General features: G+C 37.8%; 2 protein-coding genes across 2 annotated transcripts; one reads left to right on the plus strand and one right to left on the minus strand.

The window, feature by feature from the left end:
• On the plus strand, positions 1-21,496 carry cavin1b (caveolae associated protein 1b). The gene is made up of 2 exons (XM_065287965.2): positions 1-788; positions 18,626-21,496. Exons 1-2 carry the CDS (start codon positions 279-281, stop codon positions 19,490-19,492), a joined length of 1,377 nt encoding a protein of 458 aa, XP_065144037.1. The 5' UTR covers positions 1-278; the 3' UTR covers positions 19,493-21,496.
• syt5b (synaptotagmin Vb) lies at positions 19,742-27,803 on the minus strand. The gene is made up of 8 exons (XM_065287966.2): positions 27,626-27,803; positions 24,668-24,849; positions 24,491-24,589; positions 23,691-23,858; positions 23,150-23,317; positions 22,907-23,021; positions 22,579-22,712; positions 19,742-22,281 (listed from the first exon to the last, which is right to left on the minus strand). The coding sequence occupies exons 1-8, from the start codon at positions 27,777-27,779 to the stop codon at positions 22,072-22,074; spliced, it is 1,230 nt and encodes a 409-aa protein (XP_065144038.1). The 5' UTR covers positions 27,780-27,803; the 3' UTR covers positions 19,742-22,071.
• Positions 27,804-27,961: the final 158 nt, after the last annotated feature.

Here is a 27,961-nt window from a genome sequence, read left to right on the forward strand (position 1 = left end):
AGTGTTTCACAGGAAAGTGTGGCATTCACAACACAACACTCATGCAGTAGAGGTCCTACACAACTGCCTGCCTTCACTGCCCTGACCAGATCCCAAAACTCACTCGAGAGACGGAGAGAGAGAGGCAAATGTGGTGTCTGTAATAGAGGAGGGATCAGTTAGGTGAACTCCAGAGGGAAATCTTGAGAGTAGAAAGGCAAGTAAGGACACACTCAGCACAACTTTCCACTGTACTCTTACATCTATTTCTCTTTACCGCAAACCTGAAGCTGTTAGAAATGGAAGTAGTCGATGATGCCCGTTTGCACCTGGATGTGCCTGAGCTGCACAAATCCCTCACAGAGATCTCAGACGATGAAGTCAACCTCCCAGCTTCTGAGGATGAAGATGAGGCTGCCGTCGACAATAAAGTTAAAGACGGTGCAAAGACAGAAGAGACAGGTGATGGAGAGAAGGGGGAGATGAATGGAGTGATGGTCCTGGCCCTCCTAGATAAAATCATCGGGGCTGTGGACCAGATCCAGCAGACACAGGCCGGGCTAGAAGCCCGTCAAGTGGAAATGGAGAAGTCAGTGACAGGCATCCAAGGAGAACTCACCAAACTCTCCAAAAGTCACACCACCACAGCCAACAGTGTTAACAAGATGCTGGAGAAGGTGCGTAAGGTCAGCGTGAACGTAAAGACGGTGCGAGGAAACATGGAGAAGCAAGCCGGGCAGATCAAACGTCTGGAGAGCAACGAAAACGAACTTCTGAAGAGAAGAAACTTCAAAGTCATGATATATCAGGTGAGGGGTGTGTGTGCACAAGTGCTTCGAGTATGGTTTAAAAACTTGTATGTTGTATGTACTTGACCTACAGTATGAGTATTGAGCATTAAAATAATGTGGATATTTTATAGCGCTATATGGTAAATAATAAGAAATAAAAGTTTATACAGAGATCTCTAGAGGATGCGCACAGTCTATGAAAACAGTGAAATATGACATTTCACACAAGCTAAAGGTGTGCTGCCTTTTCTTTAAGGAGTCTCAGCACCACACCCATTGAACACTATACAGTTAATTTAAGCTTTAGTGTTGGTTTCAACACTAAAGGTTTCCTTCAAATGGTTTCCTTACAAAAGCAATATTATGTTTCATGGTTGCAGAATTTGCACAGTAGTAGAGAGCACAACTCACATCACATCTTTGTTGGTAGGGTGTGGCCTTAGATTAAAATGAACACATATTCCCCTTATTAAAAGTTAACATATACAATGGCCACTGGACACTGAAGTCACATAAATGTCACAGCATTAAACATCAAAATATTCAAAAACATAAGAAATTTGTTGAAATTATATACTGAATACTCAAATGAAGGCAAAATTATGTTTTCTGGTTGATGCACTACACATCTCTGATTATCCTTCTAGGACACCTGAACAAAACAAACTTCACCACTCAAAATAACCATAATGCCAGTTACCACAAAGTCTTTACAAAAATGTCTGAGAAAAGTTCATTTTGATCTAAGAAAGGTGCTGGCACAATCTAATGCAATATGATAGCAGTTTTAATTATGACTTGTAGAATATTGAACAAATAATTTATCATTCATGTAATATTGTAACACAAATTAAAGGTGAGCTGTGTGTTTATAAAAGAATCTCCACATCACACCCATTGAACACTTATATTTCAAGTAATGCTCGTATGGACTTATATTGTGAGGATTTAACTGTAGTTTGTTAATACACTGGGCTCAGACGGTTACCTGCTGCCCTCAAAAGCAAGATTGTGTTTGAAGATTGCAGTATAAATGAATTGATGTGTTTTTACATGTTTGCTCTCTTCAACACAGCAGTCATGCTGGATTTAATGTAGAGAAAGTTTTCTTTTTCCCAGAGATGGAAAATACCACAAGCAAAATCCAGAGACTATTTTAAAATGGTGGGAGTGGTTTGTTAGGGAACGGGGGAATGGAAGAACATGAATAGAGAGTAAGCTAAGAGAAAAGGCAGGGGAAAGCCTGATAAAAGTAGAAAAAGGGTTTGAAGAGTTAGTTGGACAGTTTGTATATAGTTAGAGGTTTTCTGGCTGTATAATATGATGTGTAATAGCTTGCAGCTTTACACAGTGGTGCAAGAACATTCAGAGTTTCCACACAGTGAGTCAGAGAGGGGCGTGCATACACACGTACATACACACGTTCACATATGTGTACACACACACACGCACACACACACAAACAGACACACACACATAGAGAACACAGAGTTCACATAAAAATTCACTAATTACTCTTCCAAATATCCTTCCTGCCCTCATCAGAATGAAAGGGTTGGGTTATGTCCGGAATATCACACTAACATACTAGTTTGTTGTTGCAGTATGTATACAGTGTAGAGCACAATGCATTAAATACTATAACCACAATGCAATGCACAATCCACTTAACTTTCTAATTCCAATGTGAAGAACAATCTGACAGAACTTAAATTCATAGGTGCAGTGTTTTTTATTTAGTCAGAGTGCCTAGAGACACATGTTTACACGCACAACTTAAAATAATCATAAAAGAGTTCATGCTAATTTGTGCCGTGGCACTTGTGGTAACATGTTATGTATTGGTGTAACGCCACATGAAATCATAGCTTGAAGCGTTTGTAGGCACACATTTATGTTTTGGATATACGTGCTATTTTCTGAATACTAAACTCAAAAAAATACAAAAAAATGATTGTCAATGGCATGCAGTTACATAATTCTGCTATTTTTCTGTGCTTTAAGGGTGTGTTGAAAATCTGGAAAAGGCTAAAAAGTAAAGTGTGAACTAATCCTTTTATACTTCAACACAGTAGGCCAACTTTCCATATTTTGTAATTTGTGAAATGACAGAAAGACACTCGTGAGTGAGAGGGTGGTTTTATGTGTGTGGGGGAAATTGTGGGAGATAGAAGACGCCCCTCGACTCCCCCTGCTGTGTACTTTTCCTTCGGGAACAGAATAAGTCACTGCTCCCTTCTTTATGGAAACTGTGTTTTGACACAGGAGGGACTGTCATTAAGTGGTCTGTCACGCAATGTTTTGAAAGTTTTTTTGGCAAGCTACAGTAAGCTAGCTATAATGTAAATTAATAAAATACTCAGGCTATACTTTTGCTTTAGTTTGCTGCACTACATAAGGGATCATGAATAATGTAAAGCTAGCTGGTTGGTTTTGCAAAATAAATCCTGACAGGGTGATCAGGACTGAAGGATTGATTTCCAATAACAACTGGCTGGATGTACATAATCATATTATTAAACAGCTACTGTACTCGTCACATAAGTAAGCATATTGACATAAAATATTGATTTGATTTTTTTTAGCTAATCTGTAAGAAATCAAAACATCTGTGTGGAAAACCATTTCCTAAAGACTATAAGTCAAGACATGTTCAAACTAGTTTAAACAAGACAAACGATAAATAAATTAAATCTCATACATGCAATTATTCATTCACATTTATATTAAATTTATTTAAAAGTTTTAATGGCACCTGTCAAGAATAAGATGCATAATTTGCGTCATGTGCATGATTTTAAACATACAGGAAAATGATTAAATGGTGTTTCTGTGATAGGTGGTAAATGGATCAAAGAGTTAAAAGGCTTGATAAGATAAAAATCACAGAGATAAAAAGTATTGAGAGTTTGTAAAAAATGTTTTTTTAATGTCTACCCTTAAATCATTTAAGACATATATGGCCAGATTTACTAACAGCTTCCGCCCGCACAACAACTTTTGCTTTTAAAAACTATTGTCAGGATTTACTTAAAACATGCAGTGAAATTTGCACTGAAAAGGTGTGGACACAGTTGTTTTTGCGACTGAACTTATTGCATGCCTTTGTTGGAGTTTACCAAAAATGTACAGCTATTTGCGCCATTATTTCTTACTTCTTTGTTGTAATTAAACTTTATTGTCTTGATCGGCTCTCAAAATCTCCAAAATAAAATTCTATAAAATGGACCGTGCTGATTGCCTTCTCTCCAGTTTGCAAAATGGCCGTCGGATTAAGGACAATATGGAGAAGTTAAGCCTGCGGTGCCATTAAACAACGCCTCTCTGAAGCCAATCTTCTAGAGTGTACTGGATAAACAACTGTTCCACAAGGTACCAACGAGCTCTACCACATGTCCCCTTGTGCAATACCTGGACACGGTGCTATTTTTGTTTGGCTCACCATTCTCAATGTCAGAAGCTGAGGACGATGCTGACTCCATTTCCCATTCCCAGTCTGCTCCAGTCCACCTTGGACCAGCGACTGTCATCACTGATCCCACATGTGCCACTGAACTCCTCCCATCTCCATCTCCAGTCCTCCTTGTGGCTCACTCCTGAAACTTGTGAGGTGCAGGCTCACTCTCATGGACTCTGTGGAGTGCCTGCTCAGTCTCCTGAACTTAGCCATAAGCCTGCTCTTCTACCCGGACTTAGCTCCACTCTCATCTCTGTGCTCAGTCCAGCTCCAATATGGTTCAGAAGGTCTTTGTGCCAGCCTTAATGGCACTGGCTATTGGATATGTTTGGGCAGCACACAACTCTATAATCTCTTCCAAGAAAATGTGGGGGCCGTCTGTTTCATGTTTGGTCCAGTCTCCTGCGTCACGTCATGGCAGCCCTCAGTATCCCTTGTGTTCCCATCTCCAGCCTATCGGCTACGGACGTCGTCTGTCCTCCTTGGCTTCCAGTGTGGGCTGCACCTCCTTGGGTCTGGGTGCAGAGATCACCATCGTATTCACTGTTTGTCTCCCTCTACATCAGGGGTGCCCAACCCTGTTCCTGGAGGGCTACCTTCCTGCAGATTTGAGCTCCAACCCCAATCAAACACAGCTGCACCAGTGTTCATTCCGGTCATATTTAGGGTGTGTTTCCATCAAGGGGCAACCTTCTGATCATTCTGATGAAGCCAATACGGAAGTGACTTAAACTGCAATTCATCGACTGGCCGCTAGCGGCTGGCTCCATAAGGGAGTCGATTCCCATAGACCTCCATGTTAAAATGCCCAACTTAACAGTAGAAAATAATGTGTTTACAGCCTGTTACAAAGAGTGTTTTACGTCTATATAGCTAATTTTGCCCTTCATGACAACTGTGAGGGGGTGAATTGTTTTGTAACTCATCCCTTTAAATTATATTAAGCCTTAAGCTTCTGCATAATTAAGAGCGTGGCTTGAGTGACGGTTTAACAGTCACTGCTGTCACAAGAGTCAAGCTGGGGGGGGGGTGTTTCAGCGAGCAACCATCTCAGCTTCACCCACATCCCACCTCTTTACCCATTTTCGGATATCTGCGAGTGATGGAGTGGTGACGCACAGGCAAGATGGCGACGGCAGGCACCGTCTACTTTTAGCTTAAAAAACAATCTTCAGAAACCTATGGATGATGTCACGGACACTACGTCCATCTTTTTTCACAGTCTATGGTTTCCATACCTGTTCACATCTTTGTGTTATTGCAATTAAAGTTTATTGTTTTGATCGTCTCTCCAAATCTCCAGTCTCCTCCCTCCACACGCACCACTGACAGGAAGATTGCATTGATCATTATGAAAATTTGATTAAAATTTGTGTTTGTGTTCTTTAACGTGTGCCCTGTAAGTACGTCACCTCCATAAAATTTCCAATATCATCTGTGCTTTTTTGCAATTACGTTCTCACACAAATTTTCTTAAGGATTTTTAGCAATTCATAGCAGAACTTAAGGTAATACTTTAGCATTTATGGGTAAATACTTATTGACAGTCTAATGAAAACTACCATGCAGGAACATATTTTGTTGTTTCTTGAGCCCTCTGGGCATGGAAATAACACTGTATTATAGAAGTTATTATTTCTTTTAGTGAAAGCAGAATAGAGAGCAAGAGTGGAGGTGGGTGGTTGGGTGTGGTGTCTTAACGAAGTAGAGCACATACTGTAGCTACCATGCTGATTCATAACTTAGGCATCTTCACTCCTTCAACCCCCCTTCATCTCTTATCCAACTCTATACTCCCCGTCCCATCTTCTCTGTTGCAACCACTCTGTAACACTCTCCCAGTATGTCACACATTTATAAACCTGCCAGCACCTTTCACACACTGATACGCCCTGTCTCCAAATCTCTGTCGGCCTGAACTTCACCCCAGACTCTTGATTTCATGTTTGAAGACAATGATGGCTGCTAGTTATTTGTGTTTGTTTCTGCTTATAAAAGGTGTTAATGCTAAATAAACATTATGTTCAGATAATTATTATAATCAATAATTGATGTGCCAACAACTGACTGAAATCCATATCTCTTATAGCAGTTGTTTTCACCTTGGCTTTGTTTCAGGACCCATATTTCACAATGAACATCAAGTGGAAACAAAATGTTATAAAATTTCCTCGAAACCAAACAATGAAATGCATTGTATTTCGTTAATGTATTTTACTCTTATTTTAACCCCTAAACTATAGTCATATTGATCACATTTCACCATTCAGTTTGCTATGTATTAAAGCATGCAGATGTTATGAAGGCACTATTCTTGCTGATTTTATCTAGTATGAAAGTCAATGAGAGATTTTACATTACATTTACAAGTTTCAATATTAATTAGCAATTTATATATATTGGCCTATGTGGGGCTTCAGTGCCGGTCTTTCCTATACGCAAAGTACGCAATTTGCATAGGGCCCCGCACCACTAGAGGGCCCCCTTGATCTCAGAATTATTTAAAACCATTATATCAAAGAAAAATTATTATTATGTTTAATGAAAACAAGACGCTTTAATTTAAATAATTTGCAAACTTCCGAATTTGTGCGGGTTTTTAAAAATACTTAATGATTTCTTAAATCACTGATATGTACTCGGACAACATGCAGGCAGTTTCTCAATCCGAAGGCTGCAGCCTTCAGAGGTCACATTTGTAGGCTGCATCATAAAAACGTATTTTAGAATATTAACAATTATAATGTTGACTATTATTCTTAGTTAATGGTTAATTGTTATATTATGCTTATGACTTGCAAATGAAATGCTTATTTAACTTAAATAAATCAGGCTTGATGACGTATGCAGCGCGCATATGCGACATGATCCGGAGGTTGCAGCCTTCAAATTTAGAAACGGCCGCGTGCATGACGCAGAAGAGTGATTTGGTAACGATGCGCATATTATATGCCCACCATTGATTTAAAACAAAGACAAAGCTATCCGTCTGGAGCAGAATAAAGGGAAAAAAACGTGAAGCAAGGGAACAAGATAAAGGATTTGCGCGAGCAGATTAAGTCAATGTAAAGACACGCGTCCTAGCATGGGGCGATTCAAATGACGCGAATTGGGTGACGCAATTGCCGCGAAAACACGCGCTTTTTGCTTTGAACTTCAAGAACGCGCTCTCGTGCAGGATAATTTGACGAGAGAGAGAGAGAGAGAGAGAGAGAGAGAGAGAGAGAGAGAGAGAGAGAGAGAGAGAGAGAGAGAGAGAGAGAGGTAAGAATGGTGCCCACGTCGAGAAAACTTAATAGAAGACTTGAAATTTGTAAAGGATTAAAGTATATGTCACTCGTTTAATAACAGTATGTTAACTGGATAACACTGGATATAACTCATTGTATAGATAATAAAATAATGTAAATATGGCTAATTTCTAAGACATGTTGCTGATACAGTACTGTGTGTTGTACCTTATCTTGTTAATTGAGTCTTTTTGGGCATCTTATGCCTAGAATTATTCAAGGAGATTGATTCTTTTAACTTCCTTTAAAGTTTGATCAGTTGTGCATAATGACATGTGCAACAAATGGATATAGGGTGTCAAACTCATAGATTTGCAATATTTAAAATCAGACACTATTTTTAAAATATTTGGGGTCAACCTCTGTGACAGCTTTAAAGGGACACTTCACCCATTTGCATTAAGCTTTGTATAGTTAGAACTCCAGTCATGTTTTTGAATGGTCATGCATCATTTCCTCAGTTGCCGCTGAGACTGGAGAAATACAGATTTCAGTGTTGCACATCCTTCTTTCAATGATGTAAAAATCATCATTTTGCATCATTGAAAGAAGGAAGTGCAATGTCTTTGTTGAGGGAATGAGACTACAAACACCCCTTTTCTCTGTAAAATAGGCACCAAATTCTAAATGTATGTTACATTTTGACTACAAATATAACACTTTCAATAAAGATGAATGTTTCTACGGGTGAAATGCTCTTTTAAAGCTGAAACTTATCAAATCCTATCAGAGGTCCAGAATGTCATTGAAACACACCAGTGGCTTTGCTGTCATCAGTATTAAACATGTTACCCCTCGAAGTACCCCTCCCCACAGAGCCCCCCCCCCCCCCCACATAACAAATCCCAATTTAACCCCTGTGTATTAACAGTATGTATTTATATGTAATTTAATTTGATTCATTACATTCATTTAGATCAGGTTAATTTTTTAGTGCTTCTCACAACACATTTTAAATCAAAACAACTTATCAGCAAATACATGTTTCATGTTATAATCAGCAAGTTTATCAGTCAGGGTTTCAAAGTAATGTGCATATGGGAATATTATACAGCTATAAGATAATACACTATGTGGTTAGTTAACAACTAACTAACAGCAACATTGACTGGGTTTTACCCAGATAGCACAGGTACGTCTGTGAGATGTCTGGTAAAGATCTGGAGATCTGGAATACATCTGGTGTGTAAAAACATCTTATAAAGGAAAAGAGCTGCTTTACATACATTCTAAATCAAAAACGTCTTGCAGACATCTTCAATATGTCTATATGACATCTTTTAGGAGACGTCTCACAGACGTATTGCAGATGAGAAAACAATTTAAATAAGACATCTTGCAGATGTAAACGCAGACATCAAATAGACGTCTCCGAGATGTATGTGTGCTATGCTATAAGGGTCTGAATGCACTGACAGAGGGCCCCTCACAAAGCTTTGCTTAGGGCCCCCCAGCATCTAGGACCGGCACTGTGGGGCTTTCCTTATATTCTGCAACCTCTGAGCATTGCAAAAATGTTTGAGCCTAGATATGGAGCAGAGGTTTTAGATGGAGACATTTCTTTGCCCCTAAGATTGGACATTTCAAACAAGAGGGATATATGTGAATTATCCCTAGTCAAGAAAACATCTGGATTATGTCCACCTTTCGAAAGCTTTAATTTATCTTTTGAAACTGTATAACTGTATCACGTATGTAATGAATTTTTCCTACATACATAGTGAAGTAGATAACTAATGGATTTTATCTGTCTTTCACACTGGTAAGCCTTATATGGCAAAGTCACATAAATACTCCAGATGTCTACGTCATTTAGAAAAGCCTATTTGTCTTGCATCCCTTTGGAAGCTATTCCAGAATACAGGCTTTCTCCACTGGCAGAAGAGGAGGAATTACATAAGAGATCAGGAAAATGAAAGAACTAGAAAATAATGTTTGTAAAAAAGACAGCAAGTAGCTTGCAGGGTGAACAAAGAGACATCTGGGCTCTAAACGTCTAACAAACACGCACAAGTGTGTAAGAAAGGAAGGAAAGCGCTGCTTGCTATAAATAGTCCCTGCTGCATAGTTGTTTGGTGATGAAGGCGAGAGGACTCACAGATGAGTTTAGGTTATTTTGTGTAATTGATCTAAACCATACACACACAGACCAGAAAGCCTAATGTTTTTAAGGGAACAGTAGATTGGATGGCTTTATTTATGTCTGGCATGGGCATGTGCTGTGTGTCTTTTTGAGTTGTTTCTGTACAGTTAATCTTCAGGTTGGCATGAGTCATAGCAGATTACCAGCATGACTCCGGTTGGCATGTGCTAAGCACTATCCTTTGGCCCATGTTTCTCTGCAGTTTGGCAGATTCATTATCAGGCTTGTTCTCGATCTGCTACCCTCCAGATGTTTTCCTCCTTATTCTCGACTCCCAGTTATTGGATGGATTTGTGTAAATTGAGACACTTGACATTGGGATGACAGTCAAAAACATTCCCAACTGACCCAAATTCACCTATTTTGGCTAATTAGAAAAGGGAACGTCTCACAATTATTTCTTGTTTCAATAGAAAGACAACTGCACTTGTAGCTACAGCATGAAAGATATTTAAAAGGGCAAATTACTCACTTATTCATTTAACTGACACTTTTATCCAAAGTGTACTTACAATTGCTATATCTGTCAGAGGTCGCACGCCTCTGGAGCAACTATGGGTTAAGTGTTTTGCTCAGGGACACAATGGTGTGTCACAGTGAATTTGAACCCGGGTCTCTCACACCAAAGGCGAGTGTCTTATCCACTGCGCCATCACCACCTCAATTACATCTTAAAAACACAGACATCACCTGTACATACTCTATACATTAACACTAAATAAAACACTAGAAACATTTGTTACTCTGTGCTGCTTTTTACAAAAAATAAGCATGTTACTTGGAAAGCTACACTATTTTTAAAATCTCTGTATTACAATGGTTTCATTTCTAAAATGAAAAATAAACATCATGGTAACAGTGGGCCTAAATAAAGTTAACATTAACCTTCAGAAAATTAACTCCCCTTTTGTATATACAGTACAATAGTAAAAATGAAGAAAGTGACAGAAAGTGGATATTAAAGAGCTCATTATAGTTCTGCGTAACTTCTAGTTTGGCGCCGTAGGCTAGGCGTCAAATTTCCTTCATACTTCTGCATCATCTTCTGCTTTAAACACATGCAGACTGCTAGTAGGCAGTATCCATGCATGTAATCCACAGCAGCAGTAAAACAACCCGAAGAAGAAGGTGCTTGGCCAGCAAACCCTCCAAAGAAGCAGCAGTTTGTTGTGTATGATTTGAGAAGATTAGCTGTGATGGAGGTAAATGGACAGCGACTATTGTAGCAGCTTAAGTTTATCACTCCTCAACCTATATTTGCATGACAATGATGTGGTAAAAAGTTTTTTAAAAATTTCACATTCACATGATAACCAATATCTGTGTTTAGATGGATAGCCAAAAGCAACTACCCTGCTGAAAATACAGCATATCAGCAAGACTAGCATGTTGTGTTTTGGTGCTGGTTTGCTGGTGACCACCAGCATAATTCCCATGCTGGTCCATGCTGGTTTGGTGCTGGTTTAGCTGGTGGTCATCAACATACCATCACAAGGTCATGCTGGTGACCACCAACTAAACCAGCCCCAAACCAGCATGGGAATGATGCTGGTCTATGCTGTTTTTTCAGCAGGGTAAAAATGCATTATAGTATGTGTGCTAGTAGTTGGTAAATTTTACTTTGTAAAGTAGCATTACAAGCCTTTGCACATAAACATTCTCTACAGAGTGATTAATACAAACAATCAAGAAAGCAAAAGCAAAGTTTTATTTAGACCAATGATGAGATTTATTGAGGTTTATTACTACAAGTGACCCTGGACTATAAAGCGGCCAAATGTGTAAACTTTTTTGACGAAGCGTTAATAAACTCAGTATCCTGAGTAGCACAAACACAGTGCTGTGTGTTTTGGTTAAACTCATACATGCCTGTAGACTAAATTAACACCTGCTTGACGTCACTGTTATCATGGATTCACGTTAAGTTGTTTATACAGAGAAAACAAGGCATCATTTGCACTTTGAAACCTATCTTCGAATGTTTGCGTTTGTGTAAACAAGCAGCAAAACCGCATAAAAATGTTCCCATGTATGATTGAAAAATTGTGCATAGCCCTAAGCCTTGGGGTTTAAGTCTTAATTTTGGAAATGTGCACCCTACATGCAAAGTTGTAAAAGTGACAACCACAGACATTGTAGGATTTCATTTTCTACATTATCTTTTTTAGGGTGTATGAAATACAGGAGTCATTCCTGAACTTTGCTGATGTACTGTTATAAACAAGGAACATGGACGTTTGCTTAATCTGCTTGTACGTTTCATAAGTGGTTTGATTGATTTGTGTGATGTGAAGCCACAGTATTTCGTTGTCAAAGTTATATAGAGATTAGTGTGCTCCAACCCTGTGCGTTCTTAAGGAGTTGTGGTGTAAAAAAACAGGAGATCTGAAACCACATCAATCCTAAAGTAGTCCACCCACAGTACATAGTGAATAACAAAAGCACTGTGATCCACTGCAGCTGGTGTACATTTAATGTGCACTATATGTGAAATGCTCTTAAAGATGACAATCATTTTAAGAGGTACACTAACCTATAACATACCTGTGTGTCATGCATACTACATTAAAATAACAGCAGAAGTCTGAATGAGTGTTTTTGTCATGCGAGTACAGGCGTATGGAGAGGATGCGTTGTATTCCACACAGTCATAAATCTCTGTGTAAACATAAACCTCTCTCTCCTTCATTGTTATTGGAAAGAGTAACTCACCAGCACCATGGCAACCATGATTGTGCTGTTGGGCAGCACTCTAAATCAGTGGGCACAGCAGTATGATGGTGGGACGCATGCTCAGAATATCAAACTAAATACTGTGGTGAACGTGTTTACAGCCCACCACAGACTGGCAACGGACAGCTTTGCTGATGAAGCACAATATGGCAACAAATGCATGAATTGTGTACTTGTGCCAAAGCTTTAGGAAACATTTTTGAACAGTGTGCTGATGAATATGGAAATAAAGAACTGCTTTGTGTGTTCCAGATGTTTCATGCCAACTGTTAAAGCAGCATCTTTAGGCAGAAATGTTACATTAAAGTTTACACGTGGACATGAATCTTTAAGGGTTCTTGAAGGAACGAAACTGCTGTGGACACAGTTGTCACAGATGTCTTGGTGGTTACCATGGAAACACAAAGTGGTGTTTTGTGGCATCAAACTGTTTCATTTGATGTTGTAAGAAGTGAATGTGGAACAGACTTTCAGCTTTCAGACATCTCAACAGCAGCTCTGATTCATTAAACATTATTCCCTGAAGGGAAAGCCAGCATACCATCACTTTATATAGTAAAATCTCTCTCTCCCCCTCTCTCCCTCCCTCTCTCTCTCTCTCTCTCTCTCTGAAACATTAAGGCAGAAAATAACTGTGCTAAAGAACAGCTGAAAAGAATAGTCTCATTGTTTGTGTCCACACAAACATTTTCCCTATTTATCTCTCATTCGTTCCTGCATTATAATAAGGGAGGAGTAGCACCACTGTATAAAACATACATATGAAAACCTTTGTAAAATACTTTACCTTCATATCCACTCCACAAAGTTAAAGGGTGGTCAAAGGCTTTTGTAACTAGATAAGCAGTGTTTGAACCTCTGTTCCCATACAGTAGTCATGTTTCTTGGTTCTTTCATTAGATACTATTTTAATGTAATATATTGCTTTTGTGTCTACATGTGTATTTTGAATGTTTATGAGAGAATCTAGTTCATTTATGCAGTACACATACATTCACATGCACACGTCGGCACTCTTAGTCCTGGTATTTCACATTTCCTTTTCCTGCCATGATGAGGTTGTCCTGAGGATTCCCCTCCACACATGCAGTATTCATGGGAAAACACCCCACACCCACTCATTTTCGCTCTGCTTCGACCCTGTGATGATGGGTGGGGTGACTGGGTTTGAACGGAAAGGTGGAGCAGACCGTGTTATGAGGACGGGATTCCCTCATTGCCATGGTGACGAGCCCGGTCAGAGGCAGACAGATGTGAATAAGCTCTTCACATGTGAATGAGAGAGACGCTTCTGTGAGGCAGTGGAAATATCCAACACACACACACACACACACACACACACACACACACACACACACATGTCCACATACTACACCGTTTTCATTTATCACTCTGCTGATGTGGCAAACTGTTTCAGATTCAGCTTTTTTACTTTTTGACGTTAGGTTATGGTATCCAAAGAAAAGCATTCCTATCTATGAAGTGAAGAGAGGAAAACAAGACAGATACTGTAAATAGGTAAAGGAAAGGGAATTTCTGCTGACCAGCGGGGCCACAAGCCAGCTGATTTCAGCATCTGACAGATCAGTCCAAACACCAGAGACACTAAACCAAACAACAAACTGTCTGATAGCCAATTCAACAGAGCTCTTGTTGTTTACAAATTCACATTTATTACTGTGACTGACACAAATACGCAAAATGCGCATTAACTAACACACAACTCTTCTGTTCATGTTCTCAATCTCAATCTCTTTAGCCATCGGCTCTCCTGGTTTCTGTTTGCTAATGGAAAAGTAAAACTCTTTATGATGTGGTCTGTACTCTCTGAAAGCTACTCATTTGAGTGTTGGTGTGTGTGTGCATGTGTTTTAATACATACACACATACAAAAAAAGTTTCAGGGGAAAATGGCATCCCAATAAAGCACATATGAATTCAATTGAATTGTAAATGGGAGGTGGTGGTGGATGAGATTTATTTCTGGTTCAATCTTGTATTTTTCTGGTTTAGTCTTTTCTTATCTCTTCTGTTCTTTATTGTCTATTGTCAGTTCCCTCCTCTTCTTATTTAGTTTAATCTGTTTTAATATTTTATAACTCTTCTCATTTGTTTCACGCCTTTCATCATTTTATGTCTAATGTTTTCTCATTTCCATTCGTCATACTCTACAAACTCTACATACTTTCTCTTTTCTACTTGATCTTGATCTCCTCCTCTTTTCTCTAATGTGTTTATTTCTTGTTCCATCTGATCTCATCTCATCTGATTTTTAAACAACAGATTATTATAGAGAAATAAGGAATGTGTTTTATTAAATTAAGGACTTTGTCATCAAAACACGCTTAGATGTGTTTATGTGCATGTGTATTTCATGTTTTATGGTTTTTCTTAATTTGGCACATAAAATGCATCTTTTGATTGTTTTTAACATCAGTCATTACAGACACATCCATGTATTCAATCTACACTCTTAGAACGGATGTGTTAAAAAGAACACATTAGTGTTGATTCTGGGACAACACACTAAATGCGTTGCCCCAGAATCCACCCATCACTGTGTTATTATTGAAACAACACATTTTGTGTTACTTTTAACACAACTTCTGTTTTATTTTAATACAAAATCAACACAAAATGACACATGATATGTCAAAATTATACATAATGTGTTAAAAGCTAACACAAAAAGATCAAAAATTAACACATCCTTTCTAAAGTGTAGAGTGTAGTTGGAAGAAACTAAATGTAGTTCCCAGTGTGCATACACTTTACATGCATAACACACATTTAACACAAACTTTCAGTGGAAGAGAACTTCAGTAAATACAGGTACCACACAAACAATAATAAGGAGCATATACTGTTTTTCCTATGGCTTTTGGGGTATTGAGACAAAAGAGGACAAGTTCAAAGGAAATTTTTCTTGGGAATATGAAACGTAACTCTTATCGTTCACATTCACACACACACATTTACTCAAATTTTCCAGTCATTCCTTATGGTGGAGTGTGTGTTTGCCTTCCTCTCTCCACAGCAGAACAATACAACATTAACTTGAGAGAGGCACTTTGGGATGTCGGCCCACCAAGGTGACTGCCTGATTTCCTCTAACATGTTTTCCATCTTACGCTTCTTCCATTACAGCTACCTTTAAACATTTTCTTGCCTAAAATCAGCAACCTTTTCACTCCTGAGCCTTAATTGCTTTGATAAATTGAAATACCACCAAAACATTCAAAACTCTATTGCTAGTCTGCTTACAGCATTTTTAAAAGGTATTAGAAATAAGGAATTTGATAAATAAGGTAAAGAAGCATCCCTGCTGAAATAACAACTTTAAGCTATCTACAAACCACCTGGTTTAACAGAATCACAGAAACAGAAGATATAAGATGGCCCGCAAAAACATTGACATTGACAACATTAATAAGGGGTGGCACAGTGGGTAGCAATGTTGCCTCACAGCAAGAAGGGCCCAGGATGGAGCTGTGGCTAGGTCAGGTGGATTTTCTTGTGTGGAGTTTGCATGTTCTCCCTGGGTACGTTCCAATCCACGCGCACTTGCAATCTTCCCTAAGCACTTCCCCTTAGGGGAATCCCTGCCACCAAGTTGAAGTGGACAAGGGAACTTATATGGACAGACCTTCATTCCCTCGATTTTGACTGAGAGGTATTCACTTCAGACTGCTCCATAGACCAGTCCTTCCCAATCCTGGTCCTCAACGCTGCTGAAAAATACAGCATCAAACCAGCATGGGAATTATGCTGGTCTATGCTGGTTTGATGCTGGTTTAGCTGGTGGTCACCAGCATACCAACACCAAAACACAACATATGCTGGTCTTGCTGGTATGCTGTTTTTTTTCAGCAGGTAAGTACCCCCTCCCAGAAAGTTTTAGAAGTCTCCTTATTTAAAACACCTGATTGAACTCATCAGCCTCCTTTCAGAATGGTTAACAGGTCTCCCTAACAAGCTGATGAGTTGAATCTAGGTTTTTAAATAAGGAGTCATCTAAAACTTTCTGGGAGGGGGTACTCAAGGACCAGGATTGGGAAACGCTGCCATAGACTTGGGCTAGGGAAGTTTACTTAACACTTTAAATGATGGAGAGGAAAGTAGTTCACACCTGTAAGTTAGGGCGTTCCATTTGAACTCACTTGAAGTGTTCCACCAGTAGTGGGCACTTGGACGTAAGCAAAGACGTACATCCGAGTGAACAAGGAAAGGTCATAAAAAAACGAACTGGAACGCAGCCCAGAATGCACCTCAATTGTGATGTCACAACATCAATTCGCCTGGTTTGCATAGTTTTTGAATTGATCTTGTGGTTCTTTTATGTTATGAAGCATTCGGCCTGTGTGCAGTACCACATAAATATATTTTGAGAAAATTACAGTGTTTTTTGACCTTGCATGCATTTAAACTTGTTGTCCGTGACTTATAAACAGTGATAGGACAGTAATGGGCATCTTACTGGCTCTTTAATATTTTGTTTCAGCATATAATCTGACTTAAGAGATATACTTCCTTTGGTCTTATCAGTTGTACTGTAACATTCTGATACCTCTCATTTTTAATAACACACACTAAACTCGTGATTTTACATAAATCAGGAGTCATAAAATAACACAAAAAAGGTCTGTGAACAAATGACAGTGTAGGACTACAAACAAGTATGAATCAAAACATTGTCTCTCAGTCTGACACTACTGTTGTTATATAGCTGGGGGTATGAAACATCTAAGTTTCATCACAATTAATGGAGGATCACATGCATAGTGATGTTTGTTGTTTGTTGGTCTCCTAGTGTGAATCATTTGTCCTGCTTGTTACAGTTGATGAAAACAAACCAAGGAAAGACATTCTTGTGTTCGTTAGATTCGTCTGCAAATATTAGTAGACCCCAAATATGGGGTAAACCGCAATGATTCATTATCACAGTAATGGAAAATCCCTCCTCCTCAAACTCTAACAAGTCCAAGCATTGTGCAGTAGGAACAGAGTGAACTGCAGGTCCGGGGGGCTTCCCTGTGTGGAATGTAGAGAATGAGGGTCGGGCAGGACGCTGGGTGGGAAACAGGTTGGAAGGGAAGGGCGATGAAAGAATGGAAAAAACAAAAGAAAGAAAACAAACTGAGTGCTGTTGAGGAACAGAAGAACAGCTCTGACTATCTTGCATGTTCTTCAGGTGGCAAACTCTAAATTAATAGTAATTTATTTTATTTAATGAATAGTATTTTTTATGTTATTAAAAAGCATTCTAAATACATTTAAGATTTTAATTTTATAGTCAAAATATTAATTAATGTAAACTATAATACTGTATATTAAAATATAACAATGCTTTCAGAATATGAGCATATATGATGCTATTATCATCATATATGCTCATATTCTGAGACATCTGGATAACAGTGTGACTACCTTTGTTCTACAGTCCATATTTTTATGTATATTCAAAATAATATTATATCTTTCCTGAAAATAATAAATAAAAGCAAATTATTAGATGATTTTACCTCCAATAGGATGGTAATTTTGAGAAGTATTTTGTGGTATGGTAACAGGTAGCAGGACTAAATATAGCCTCAGGACATAATCTCTGAAACTGTACTGAAATAGAAACCACATAAATCTACATACAATAATAATGAAATGCTTGTTTTGAAATCAAAACAGACCAAAAAAGAATTGGAGTGACACCCTTTTAGTAGAATGACCCGTCTACCTCTATCTACAACGATAGTAGAAATGCTGTTAGTGGCCTTATGTTAAAATTAAAAGCATTCTGTTGTAATGATCATGTTGAAAACTCAGCATGTGGGTGTGCATTTGTTGATGTGTGTAAGGTCACCACCTTCAACGGCACGGATGCTGAACAATAGAGCTATTAAATAAGCTAAATAAAGACAGGACATTAATTGTTTTATATTTTGCCTGCTGGTTTGGAGCTCTGCTACATGCTTGTGGCAAAAGAGCTTTATGAATTTCTCCCTGCCCATGGGAAGATACAATTGTGTGAGTAGTACTTGCCTATTCAAAATTCACCAACACAATGCTAAAGTGTTGTGGATGATTGCTAGAAGTGAAAAGAGGATCAAATTAGCCACTTGGTTTTTAGCTGTCAGCTATGCTCTGTGACATATGATAAGATCTTTTACAACCATTGATTGTATGTGTGTACCTTTATTTCTATGACTTACATGATTATTTTGGTGAATTTCCACAGGATGAGGTGAAAATACCTTCAAAAGTGAATGTAGCCAAGTCTATGAAGTTTCCAGAGCACGTAGAGGGAGAGGGGGAGCTGGAAGGCAAAGCAGCCGCAGAAGAAGCAGGAGAGGACAAAGAGAAAGTCAATTTGGACCTGTCCTCTGATGAAGAAGAGGCAGAGATTGAGGAGACCATTGAGGAGACACGAGCAGAACGCATCAAACGTAGCAGCCTACAACGTGTCCAAACCATCAAAACCGCTTTCTCCAGGGACAAGATGGAGAAAACCAAACAAAAGACCAAGGAGAACTACGAGAAGACCAAGCAGAAGACCAAAGAAAACTTGGAAAAGACCCGTATGAAGACCAAAGAGAATTTGGAAAAAACCAAGCAGAAAACCAAGGAGAACCTGGAGAAGACCAAACAGAAGACCCGAGAGAACCTGGAGAAAACACGTCACAACATAGAGAAAAAGATGGGCAAACTCAGCACTCGCATGGCAGTGAATCCGGAGCGCAAAAAAAAGCTTGAGTCCTCGCAGAAGAGGGTGGTAAAGTCTTTCACTCCAGACCACATCATCTACGCCCGCTCCAAGACGGCCGTCTACAAGGTCCCACCCTTCACCTTTCACGTGAAGAAGATCCGCGAGGGAGAAGTGGAAATCCAAGGAACCGAAATGGTGGAGGTCGGTGGGGATGCAGAGGAGGTGGAGAATGCAGTGATGGAGGGAGAAGATGAAGAGATGGAGATGGAAGGTGGAGAGATGGAGGAGGACGACGACGAGGCAACAGAGGAAAGCCATGAGATGCGGGCACTGCTAAAGAGGGGAGATGACTCTGATCTGGTGTTGGTGGAACAAGACCACGATAGAGACAGTGATTAGAGAAAACATTGTCTGCATGTGTATCTGTGCTTTAGGGTGCTTACACACTAGAGAAAGCTTTGATGGAACATTTTATTTATAAAAGGCATGAGATCTGGTCTGAGGACTTAAAAAAAGGGTTCAGTTTAAAATCAAATAGGATTACAGCGAATTGGATTTCCAAAAACACAACTGAACCTGTCTCTCTGTGACTCAAGTGTTTCATTTTTTAGCTATTATAGTGTCACCAAATGCTATTTTTTTAAATCAGTTTGGTGAAAAAGTTTTTCAAACTCACATCATTGGTTGAGTCAGTGTTGGTGGAGATGGTCAAACAAACAATACACTGTCTTGGGCTAATTCACCCATGAATTGTTGCCTATATAGTCATATTGGCATATTAAGCAGGGATAGGAGAAAATATTTCCACATTGAATAATCACACACTTCATCCTTAACATTTTGTCAACTTTAAATTGCATAATGGTGCCTCACTTTTGCAGTCCCTTGGATTTTTCATGTTTCCATTTCATTCCCACTTTATCATTAGATACTCTAGTGTGTAGGTGCCTTAAATGTGTATACTGAAGATATAAAAGGTTGACATGAACGTGTCGGTTTGTGTGTGACAAAACATGTGTGTGAATTTCCATCTTTTCTGGCAGCAAAGTTTAAGATGATTCCATTCAGTTAACGTCTATTGGATTGAGATTTACCCTACAACACTGTAAAAAAAAAAGAAGTTACCTGGATGCCTTAGTTATTTCAACTCAAAATCACTAGTTTAGTTTCATTTTTACACACATTTTTTTTTGGAGTCAACTAATATTTTAATCAAATCTACCTACAATTTTAAGGCAACCTGGTAAGTTACTTTTTAAGTTGAACCAACAAATATTTTTTTTACAGTGTAGTCCAAGTGACTTACTTATGTTTGTAAATGTTTCCTAGTAGTCATCCCCTATGGTGACAAGTATGTATGTTGACCAATAAGATGAAAAACAGGGCCGATGATCAATGTGATCATTATTGTGCTAGCTGGCCCGAATAAAGAAATGATTTTGCATATATAAATATGAGAAAGCTTGATGAAATTATTTCATAATTTCAGATTGTTCTGTTATGCTAGAAGATTCTTTCTCTTTATTTACATTATAAAGATACACAAGAGTCACATAAAAAGCTAGTAAAAAGTCACTTCACTTAACATAGACAATGGAGATAAAAGAATCTGAAATCTTGCATTTAAGTGATAACTTTTATATATCTTTTATATATCCTATGATTTAATGAATAATGTTGAATTATTTTAAAACAGGCTGTCACTGTCAAACCTTTACACTGAATTCTTTCATTTGTTCTCAATGTAACAAACTACACAAATGGTGAAAAAAATCTAAGGTTTTACATCTGCAAATGAATGTAAAAAAGAAATTTACACTTGATTTATACTCATAATTTGCAAAGAATTATTTGCATTTACAAAGAATATTGATAAGTAAAAGAAAGTATTCTCATAAATTAGGTATAGGAAAGCAATGCAGGCTTGCTTCACTTTGCAAAAGTTCAGCAAAAGGCAACAAAGCTCTTAACCCAACTACTGTTTGTGTAACATTTGTACGTCCCCTAGTGGATGTGTGTTGTAGTGTTGTAATGGACCAATGACTGGTGAGCATTTGCCCTGTCAGTTATAGAATAAAAACACAAAAGAAACAAAATAATTATGAATTGCATGACAGCTATTGCCAAAAGAAACTCCTGATCTTGACTTAAATATATATAATTCACTGCTATTACATACTGTAGAGCACAAACATTCATCAGATGTTTCTGAAATGCTTTCTCTTCATTGCTCAGATTGTATTATTTTAGTCATTGCTTCATAGGCCTGTAAAGGTTCAACTTCACCATAAAAATCTTACATTTGTTATTTTATACTTTTGCTTGTGTAGCTGAAGCATACGAATACTTCTCTTGTAATGTCACATTTCTTAACCACTAATGTGTTAATAAACCATTCTGCTTACACTTAACGAGTGACAACTACATTTTTTGGACACACATGGATATAACTTTTCTTCATATTAAGGTTTTAACAAATGAAGTGAAATCATTTTAACAGGGAAATAATAAACATTTTCATTTTTCTGTTGTACAGTCGAAGAAATATATTTTTTGTTACCTGGGCTAATGTTACAGTACAAATAACAACCTGATATTTAACCTTTCTATAGCATATTGTGTAATAATGAGTCCAGAAGAAAGAAACAATACCAGCATTTGGTTTATATGTGTCGCTACTTCAAACACAGGGTAACTTCGACATTGGAAGAAAAAGTTAAACTAAATTACCTCCAAACATAAAAAACATGCACTTAGAAATACTCAAAGAAATGTTTGTACACATAAACATAAAACTACTTTGAAAGAAGATATAAACTACTAAGATGAAACACAAAGACCATTAATCATGGTAAGTGAGCCGATGTACAGTATACAATGATTATCAGTGCCACTCTTTTAAAGTTAGACAGTGAGTGGATGTTTTATGGTCGGCCCTGAATATAGGGAATATGAGCTACTTGTCATCATGGCAATGGTTAGCGATGTGGTGCCTTTAAAGCAGCATCCACCTCTTCTTCTGGCTGGAGTACGTGCCACTGGGCTACTGGACGCCTGGGATTAGCCAGCATTTCTGACCAGTGGCGTAATCCAACACCTGTTGCACCGTAACCAATTAAGGTTTTGCCAATGGGGTCATTGCTGCCCAGCTTGTCGTAGTCATACACAGTGATGAGAAGTTGGACTTTCTGAATTAGGACAGAAAAAAAATATTTTATTTAATTAATTTTGGTGCTCAATAAATTACTCATTTGTGCATATTGAATTGTTAGAAGCAAGACTGGGTTACACTTTATTTTACAGTGTTTTTTCTACCAAAGTTATTTGCACTTCCTAGTAATAAGAGTAAATCATGCATAACTACATGCATCTACCTTAATGTTGTTGATTAATATTACCCAGTACTTAATGTAAATGTATAGTAGTACACTGTAGAAAGAGCACCTTAAAATAAAGTGTAACCCAAGACAAATTGCATGAATCACCTGAATCTGTTCAAATGGGACCTCAAAGCTAAAGCTCTCATTGAAGTATGGGTTTAATGTGTTCTTCTTAACTGTAGTTTTCTTTTTCTTTAAACGCTTTCCATTATGCTGTAATACAATCTTCACATAGGGATCTGATAGGGGTATCAGAATTATTCAAGAAATAGAAAATTATTACATTGTTACATTATCTGCTACTATAAGCAAGAGTAACTAAATTAATTAACTATACTATCATTGTTAAATTGACACTGTTACTGTTAGTAAACATGATAAATGATTATGCACAAAGGTGCTTGTCTGTTGATTTTTTTCTCATGGATTGTACCTGATAAACCTCCGACATCCATTTTCTTGAGATTTTTGGCCTCCATTATGTTGACTGTGAGTTTGCCAGCAGTGGGCACATAACGCAAAGAAATACACACATCACCAAGTTTCTCCTGGCAAAAAACAAAAACAAAAAGAAGGTTGGGAAGAAATGTGAATGGAAATTTAAATTACAGATGCTGGACAAATAAATATAAGTGAAGTACACAAAATATGTTTAAAAAATATATATAGACGAGACCTCCTCCTTTTCTCCATTTTCGAGATCTCTCCATTCGTGAAGCGGCTGTGCGAGATCGACACTGTTCATGGGGATTTTTATCTGGCCAATCACATCGTGTTTACCAAACCGGTCAAAATCGAACACCTGGAGCACTAGAGTTTTACCACCCAGTTCAGCATAGGGAATCTATTACACCCAACATATAAATGACGAGACAATGGAGTTAAAGATGCCAGATACTGTATAATGCAGTGTTGTACTGACTATAAGCATTGCTCTAAGATGTCTTAAACAGGTTAGGTTGGCAAACCTAACAACAATAAACAAAGCCATTTCAAATACTACATCATACAGGTGCTTAAACAATATTTTTTCAAAAATGTCAGTATTTATTAACCCTCATGTTTTTTTCACCCCCCCCCCCCAAACAAAGAGGAAAAATCGGCTAATCTTGAAACTTGAAAATTGTCAGTAAAACTATCATAAAATTAGTCATATTTAAAATTTTGATCCCATACAAACACTATTATATATGTAAAAATATATGTGATTAAGAAACCTTGAAAATAAAAGTCTCGTTGAACACAGGGCAGAGGTTTTTGCGCTGGACTTTGGTCTCAAACTTCTTCTTCTTGTCAGGGAGCAGATAAACTTTCACATATGGATCAGATGTGCCACCAATGTCCATAGCAGCAAGATCTTGGGCCTGCAGAACTCCAACTATCAGCTGTTAACCAAACAACATACAAAACAGATGTGTTTTATATACTATAAACTATTTGGATACAAATACTAATAAGTAGTCTCAGGGTATGGCTAAATGCAATATTGATATATCATCCCTTAAGAAACAACAACAAAGAAAAAACGTGGTTACTGTAGTAAAACCATGGTTACCACAAAATAACAATGGTTTTGTTTAATGATCTGAAATGGTTTAATTGAGCATTATAACAGGCAACAGATTTGATTTGACCCATTCTCATGAAGTGTGTATAAATAGCATGCGGTGTGAAAAGTGATGCAATACAGTACATAGGCCAAATTCCAATTTTGCATGCATATGATACGCCAGTTCTTTCCCGTTCACTTAATACGGCACATGTTTTTCGTGTCATTTTATGTATTGGTTTTTCAATTTTTTTAAACCATTGTCGCTTGGTTTGGGGTTAGATTTGGGATTTGCTTTAGGATGTTATTTAAAATATAGTCTTCTCCATGTTTTTGTCTATTTTTAAACCATAGTCGCTTGGAGTTGGGTTTCGAATTGAGGTTTGGGTTAGGATGTCATTTTATGTAACAAAAAATTTTTCTAACCCAAACAAATATACTGTATATATAAATACATCATGGACGTGCCTGAGCATCAGTGAAGTTGTAATCCAAAGAAAATTCCAGTTTTCCAAAGTTCTCTTGATGCTCTTTTTCCTCTGATCCCTCTTTTTTCTCTCCTTCCTCCTGCAAAGATACATGTGCTTTAATTACACATATGTAATATATCAATAAACTACTAAATTTGTTATTGTGACCCTCTACCTTTCGTTCTCCTTCAACTTCTCCTATGGTCCCTTCTGTTCTTCTTCGCCCTGCTCTCTTCCTCTCCCGAGCTTTCTTGGATTTCTTCTTCTTGCCAAAGCATTTCCTGAACATGCAGTATGTAAAGCAAACCACGAGGGCTAGAACGACCAGCACTATGGCACTTACAGCCCACACTGGCACTATAGAGAGTAAAGAGCTGGTCATGATCTCCATGTAAACAAATACACAAAACAGAGGCAATACTCACTTAAAGCAACACTATGTAGTTTCCATGTAAAAATGACTTACAGCTCCCCCATGTGGTTGAAAAGCCCAACAGTGCCTGGTATCAGACACTCTTCTGCAGGCAGGGGGAGGGGTGGGGCTGTGTTTCCTACCCTCCACCGCCACTTTCAGAGTGTGCTTGTAGCAGCTAGGAGGCTGCTCAGGTTGCAGCAACAGTACAATTTGTCCAGTTAAAAGTTGTTCTATCACTGAAATAATTTTAGAGACATTATTTAAAGGTAAAAAAAAACTACATAGTGTTGCTTTAAAGAAGATATTTGATAAATGATGGTTACCACACAGTTGACTTCCATAGTATTAAAAACAAATACTATTTGATAGTCGAAGGGTGCTGTTAACCATGTACTTAACATCATTGATCAAAATATTTTATTTTATATTCAACAGATTGAAGAAACTCATACAGAACAACATGAGGTCGAAATAATGATGACAGAATTTTTAATTAGTAATAGAGCGTACATGGCCATAATAAAGGCTAGATGTCTTACGACAGAGCCTCTAACATCGACCTGTATTGGCCAGCAGCGCGGATGAGACATCTAGGCTTTATTATCTATATCTATGATTGTAAATCCCCAAGTACATCGAAGGCAACGGAGTGATGAGGTCACCTACTGGACAACGGACTTATTGCATTTGTATTGTTTTGATCATACTTTTATTTATTCTAATAATAAATAAATAATAAGGTTCAAATTGACCAATGGTTTTGCTTAATATAAATATGCATAAAACAGTGTATAAAATAGTGCTGGTAAAATAAATATACAGTAAACATTTTGTCTGCACATATAGAAATTCATTTTCATACATAAACTGTTCCCGTAATGCAAAAGACATTGCACAGTCTTAACTATGACATAGGATGAGTCTTAACTATAAAATGTATGATTTTACATTGCATGAAAAATTATTAAAATATATAATAAGTTGTTTATTATTAGAGGGACAGTATGTAAGAAATTCATATAATTATTCATAAAATGTCCCTGATATGTCACTAGACATTAACTCTTTCCCCGCCAGCATTTAAAAAAAGTTGCCAGCCAGCGGCAGCATTTTTCACGATTTTCAAGTTTAATGCCTTCCAGAAAATGTTCTTCTTTAAATATATAAACAAACAATATATCAAATGAAAGAACAGACCCTGTTGCTTGTAAGTATAGGATCTATTATTAGCCAAGTGATGTTAATGTCAAACTTAACATATTAGATAGGAAACATAATAATTTTCTTAGAATTGTGTCACTAGGAGCTACTCTTTGCATTAAGATTCTTTATGAATACGAGCCCAGATCTTTAAAACATACACGGACTTCTTTCTCTTTCATGTGAGGCGCTACTTCCAGTTTGTATAAGTTGTGGAATAATAACTGGTGGATAATAGTGGTATTGCGGAAATCTGGAAATTCTTGTCTTTTATTTTCAGTATTGCCGAAAGAGTTTCAGATTGTTTATGATGAAATAGAACGGTTTTGACTGAAATTTCGACATTTGCGGCTGCCCTGAGAATTTTCGCGTGTTTGTGTTTCACCTCCCACCTCTACAATGGGTTTAATGGTGCACTGGAACAATCCTTCCTAAAATGCATTAAACTTTCGTTCACAAAGACGTGAAACTCACCGAGTGGTTAGGGGTGTTCACTGATATGCTTACACAAAAATCGCTGCAAAAGATGCTTTCCAACAGCTGTTTTAGCATTCGTTGTAAACTTGTGGACCTATTTTTCCAAACGCCTCACACCCGTACATTCTTCCGCTGAGAGCTTGAATAATAAACACTCCAGCACAGGTGGTGGCGCTAATCCGCCTTTGCCAATTGCAAGAATAGAAACAACGTTCCCGACGCGGAGTAATACCGTACCTCACAGTACATCTAATACAAGTCAATGGAGTTGGTAAAAACTACGATAAAACCTGTTGGAATGCGTCTTTTGGAGCGATTTTTGTGTGAGCATATCAGTGAACACCCCTGACCACTCGGTGAGTTTCACGTCTTTCTAAACGAAAGTTTAATGCATTTTAGGATGGATTGTTCCAGTGCACCATTAAACCTATTGTACAGGTGGGAGGTGAAACACAAACACCCAAAAATTCTCGTGGCAGTCGCATATGTCGAAATTTCAGTCAAAACCGTTCTATTTCATCATAAACAATCTGAAAACAGGGCTTTAAGTGTAAAATACCCAACTTGTCCTTTAAGAAATAATTTTCATTTCAAATACTTATATCACTGACAACAGTAGTCCGGACAGGATTTTGTCATTTAAAAAGTGGAGCCCTCAACTGATGTTTATGTTGTAATGTTGTGTATTGGCCAACAGTTGTGTGATTGCAGTACCAGCTTTGGCCACAATCCTACATACTGTTCCTTTAATATTACCACCTGCACACCAAGTGAACATAATTACACTAAATGCATGTGCTACAATCACAAGTCATTCTATATAAACTAACTTGTGATCCATGCAGTTAAGTGCATTTTTGGGAAATCTTTGAGGACCTAACTATCTAATAAACCTGTTTATAAAATGCACAGGTCAATACAATATAACTTGGTAACACATTACAAGAGTCGCACACTCCATTAGTTTGCCTTTATTACAGATAATTTATTTCCCACTAACCCCCATGATTTTATGCTAATGTAGAGGTGGCAAGTACTCACTATGAAGATGTTTCAGCTCATTCATAAACTTGTTCTTCATGTTTTCATAATCATGATGGGTTGGTGGATGAGTGGGATGGGACTTATGTTCTGTTTTTGGTTCGGCGGTTTCAGCAGTCCTCCGAACACGGACACCCATACTCACAAACCTCATAACAACTGTGTGTCAAGAATCAAAAGGCATGAACTGGAAATACACACAAAAAAAACTGTTCACTTTAACAAGAAAGTTTCTTCTTTATATTTTCTTTATTGTGATATTTAAACTGTAAATTATTCAAATGCCGTGGTAGTATTTTGCCTTTTCAAGTAGTCTTTTTAAATAATTGCTTAATG

This window comes from Paramisgurnus dabryanus, chromosome 22 (genome assembly GCF_030506205.2).
Source record: "Paramisgurnus dabryanus chromosome 22, PD_genome_1.1, whole genome shotgun sequence".
In the NCBI taxonomy this organism is placed as follows: domain Eukaryota; kingdom Metazoa; phylum Chordata; class Actinopteri; order Cypriniformes; family Cobitidae; genus Paramisgurnus; species Paramisgurnus dabryanus.

Excerpts from the sequence above, each read along its gene's own strand:
- syt5b (XM_065287966.2), bottom strand. The coding sequence starts at position 27,779 with ATGAGGTTTGTGAGTATGGGTGTCCGTGTTCGGAGGACTGCTGAAACC. Across the intron at positions 22,713-22,906 it reads GGATGTCGGAGGTTTATCAG|ATCCCTATGTGAAGATTGTA; the intron begins GTACAATCCATG and ends TACCCCTATCAG. Across the intron at positions 22,282-22,578 it reads TCCCATTTGAACAGATTCAG|AAAGTCCAACTTCTCATCAC; the intron begins GTGATTCATGCA and ends GTCCTAATTCAG.
- cavin1b (XM_065287965.2), top strand. The coding sequence starts at position 279 with ATGGAAGTAGTCGATGATGCCCGTTTGCACCTGGATGTGCCTGAGCTG. Across the intron at positions 789-18,625 it reads TCAAAGTCATGATATATCAG|GATGAGGTGAAAATACCTTC; the intron begins GTGAGGGGTGTG and ends GAATTTCCACAG.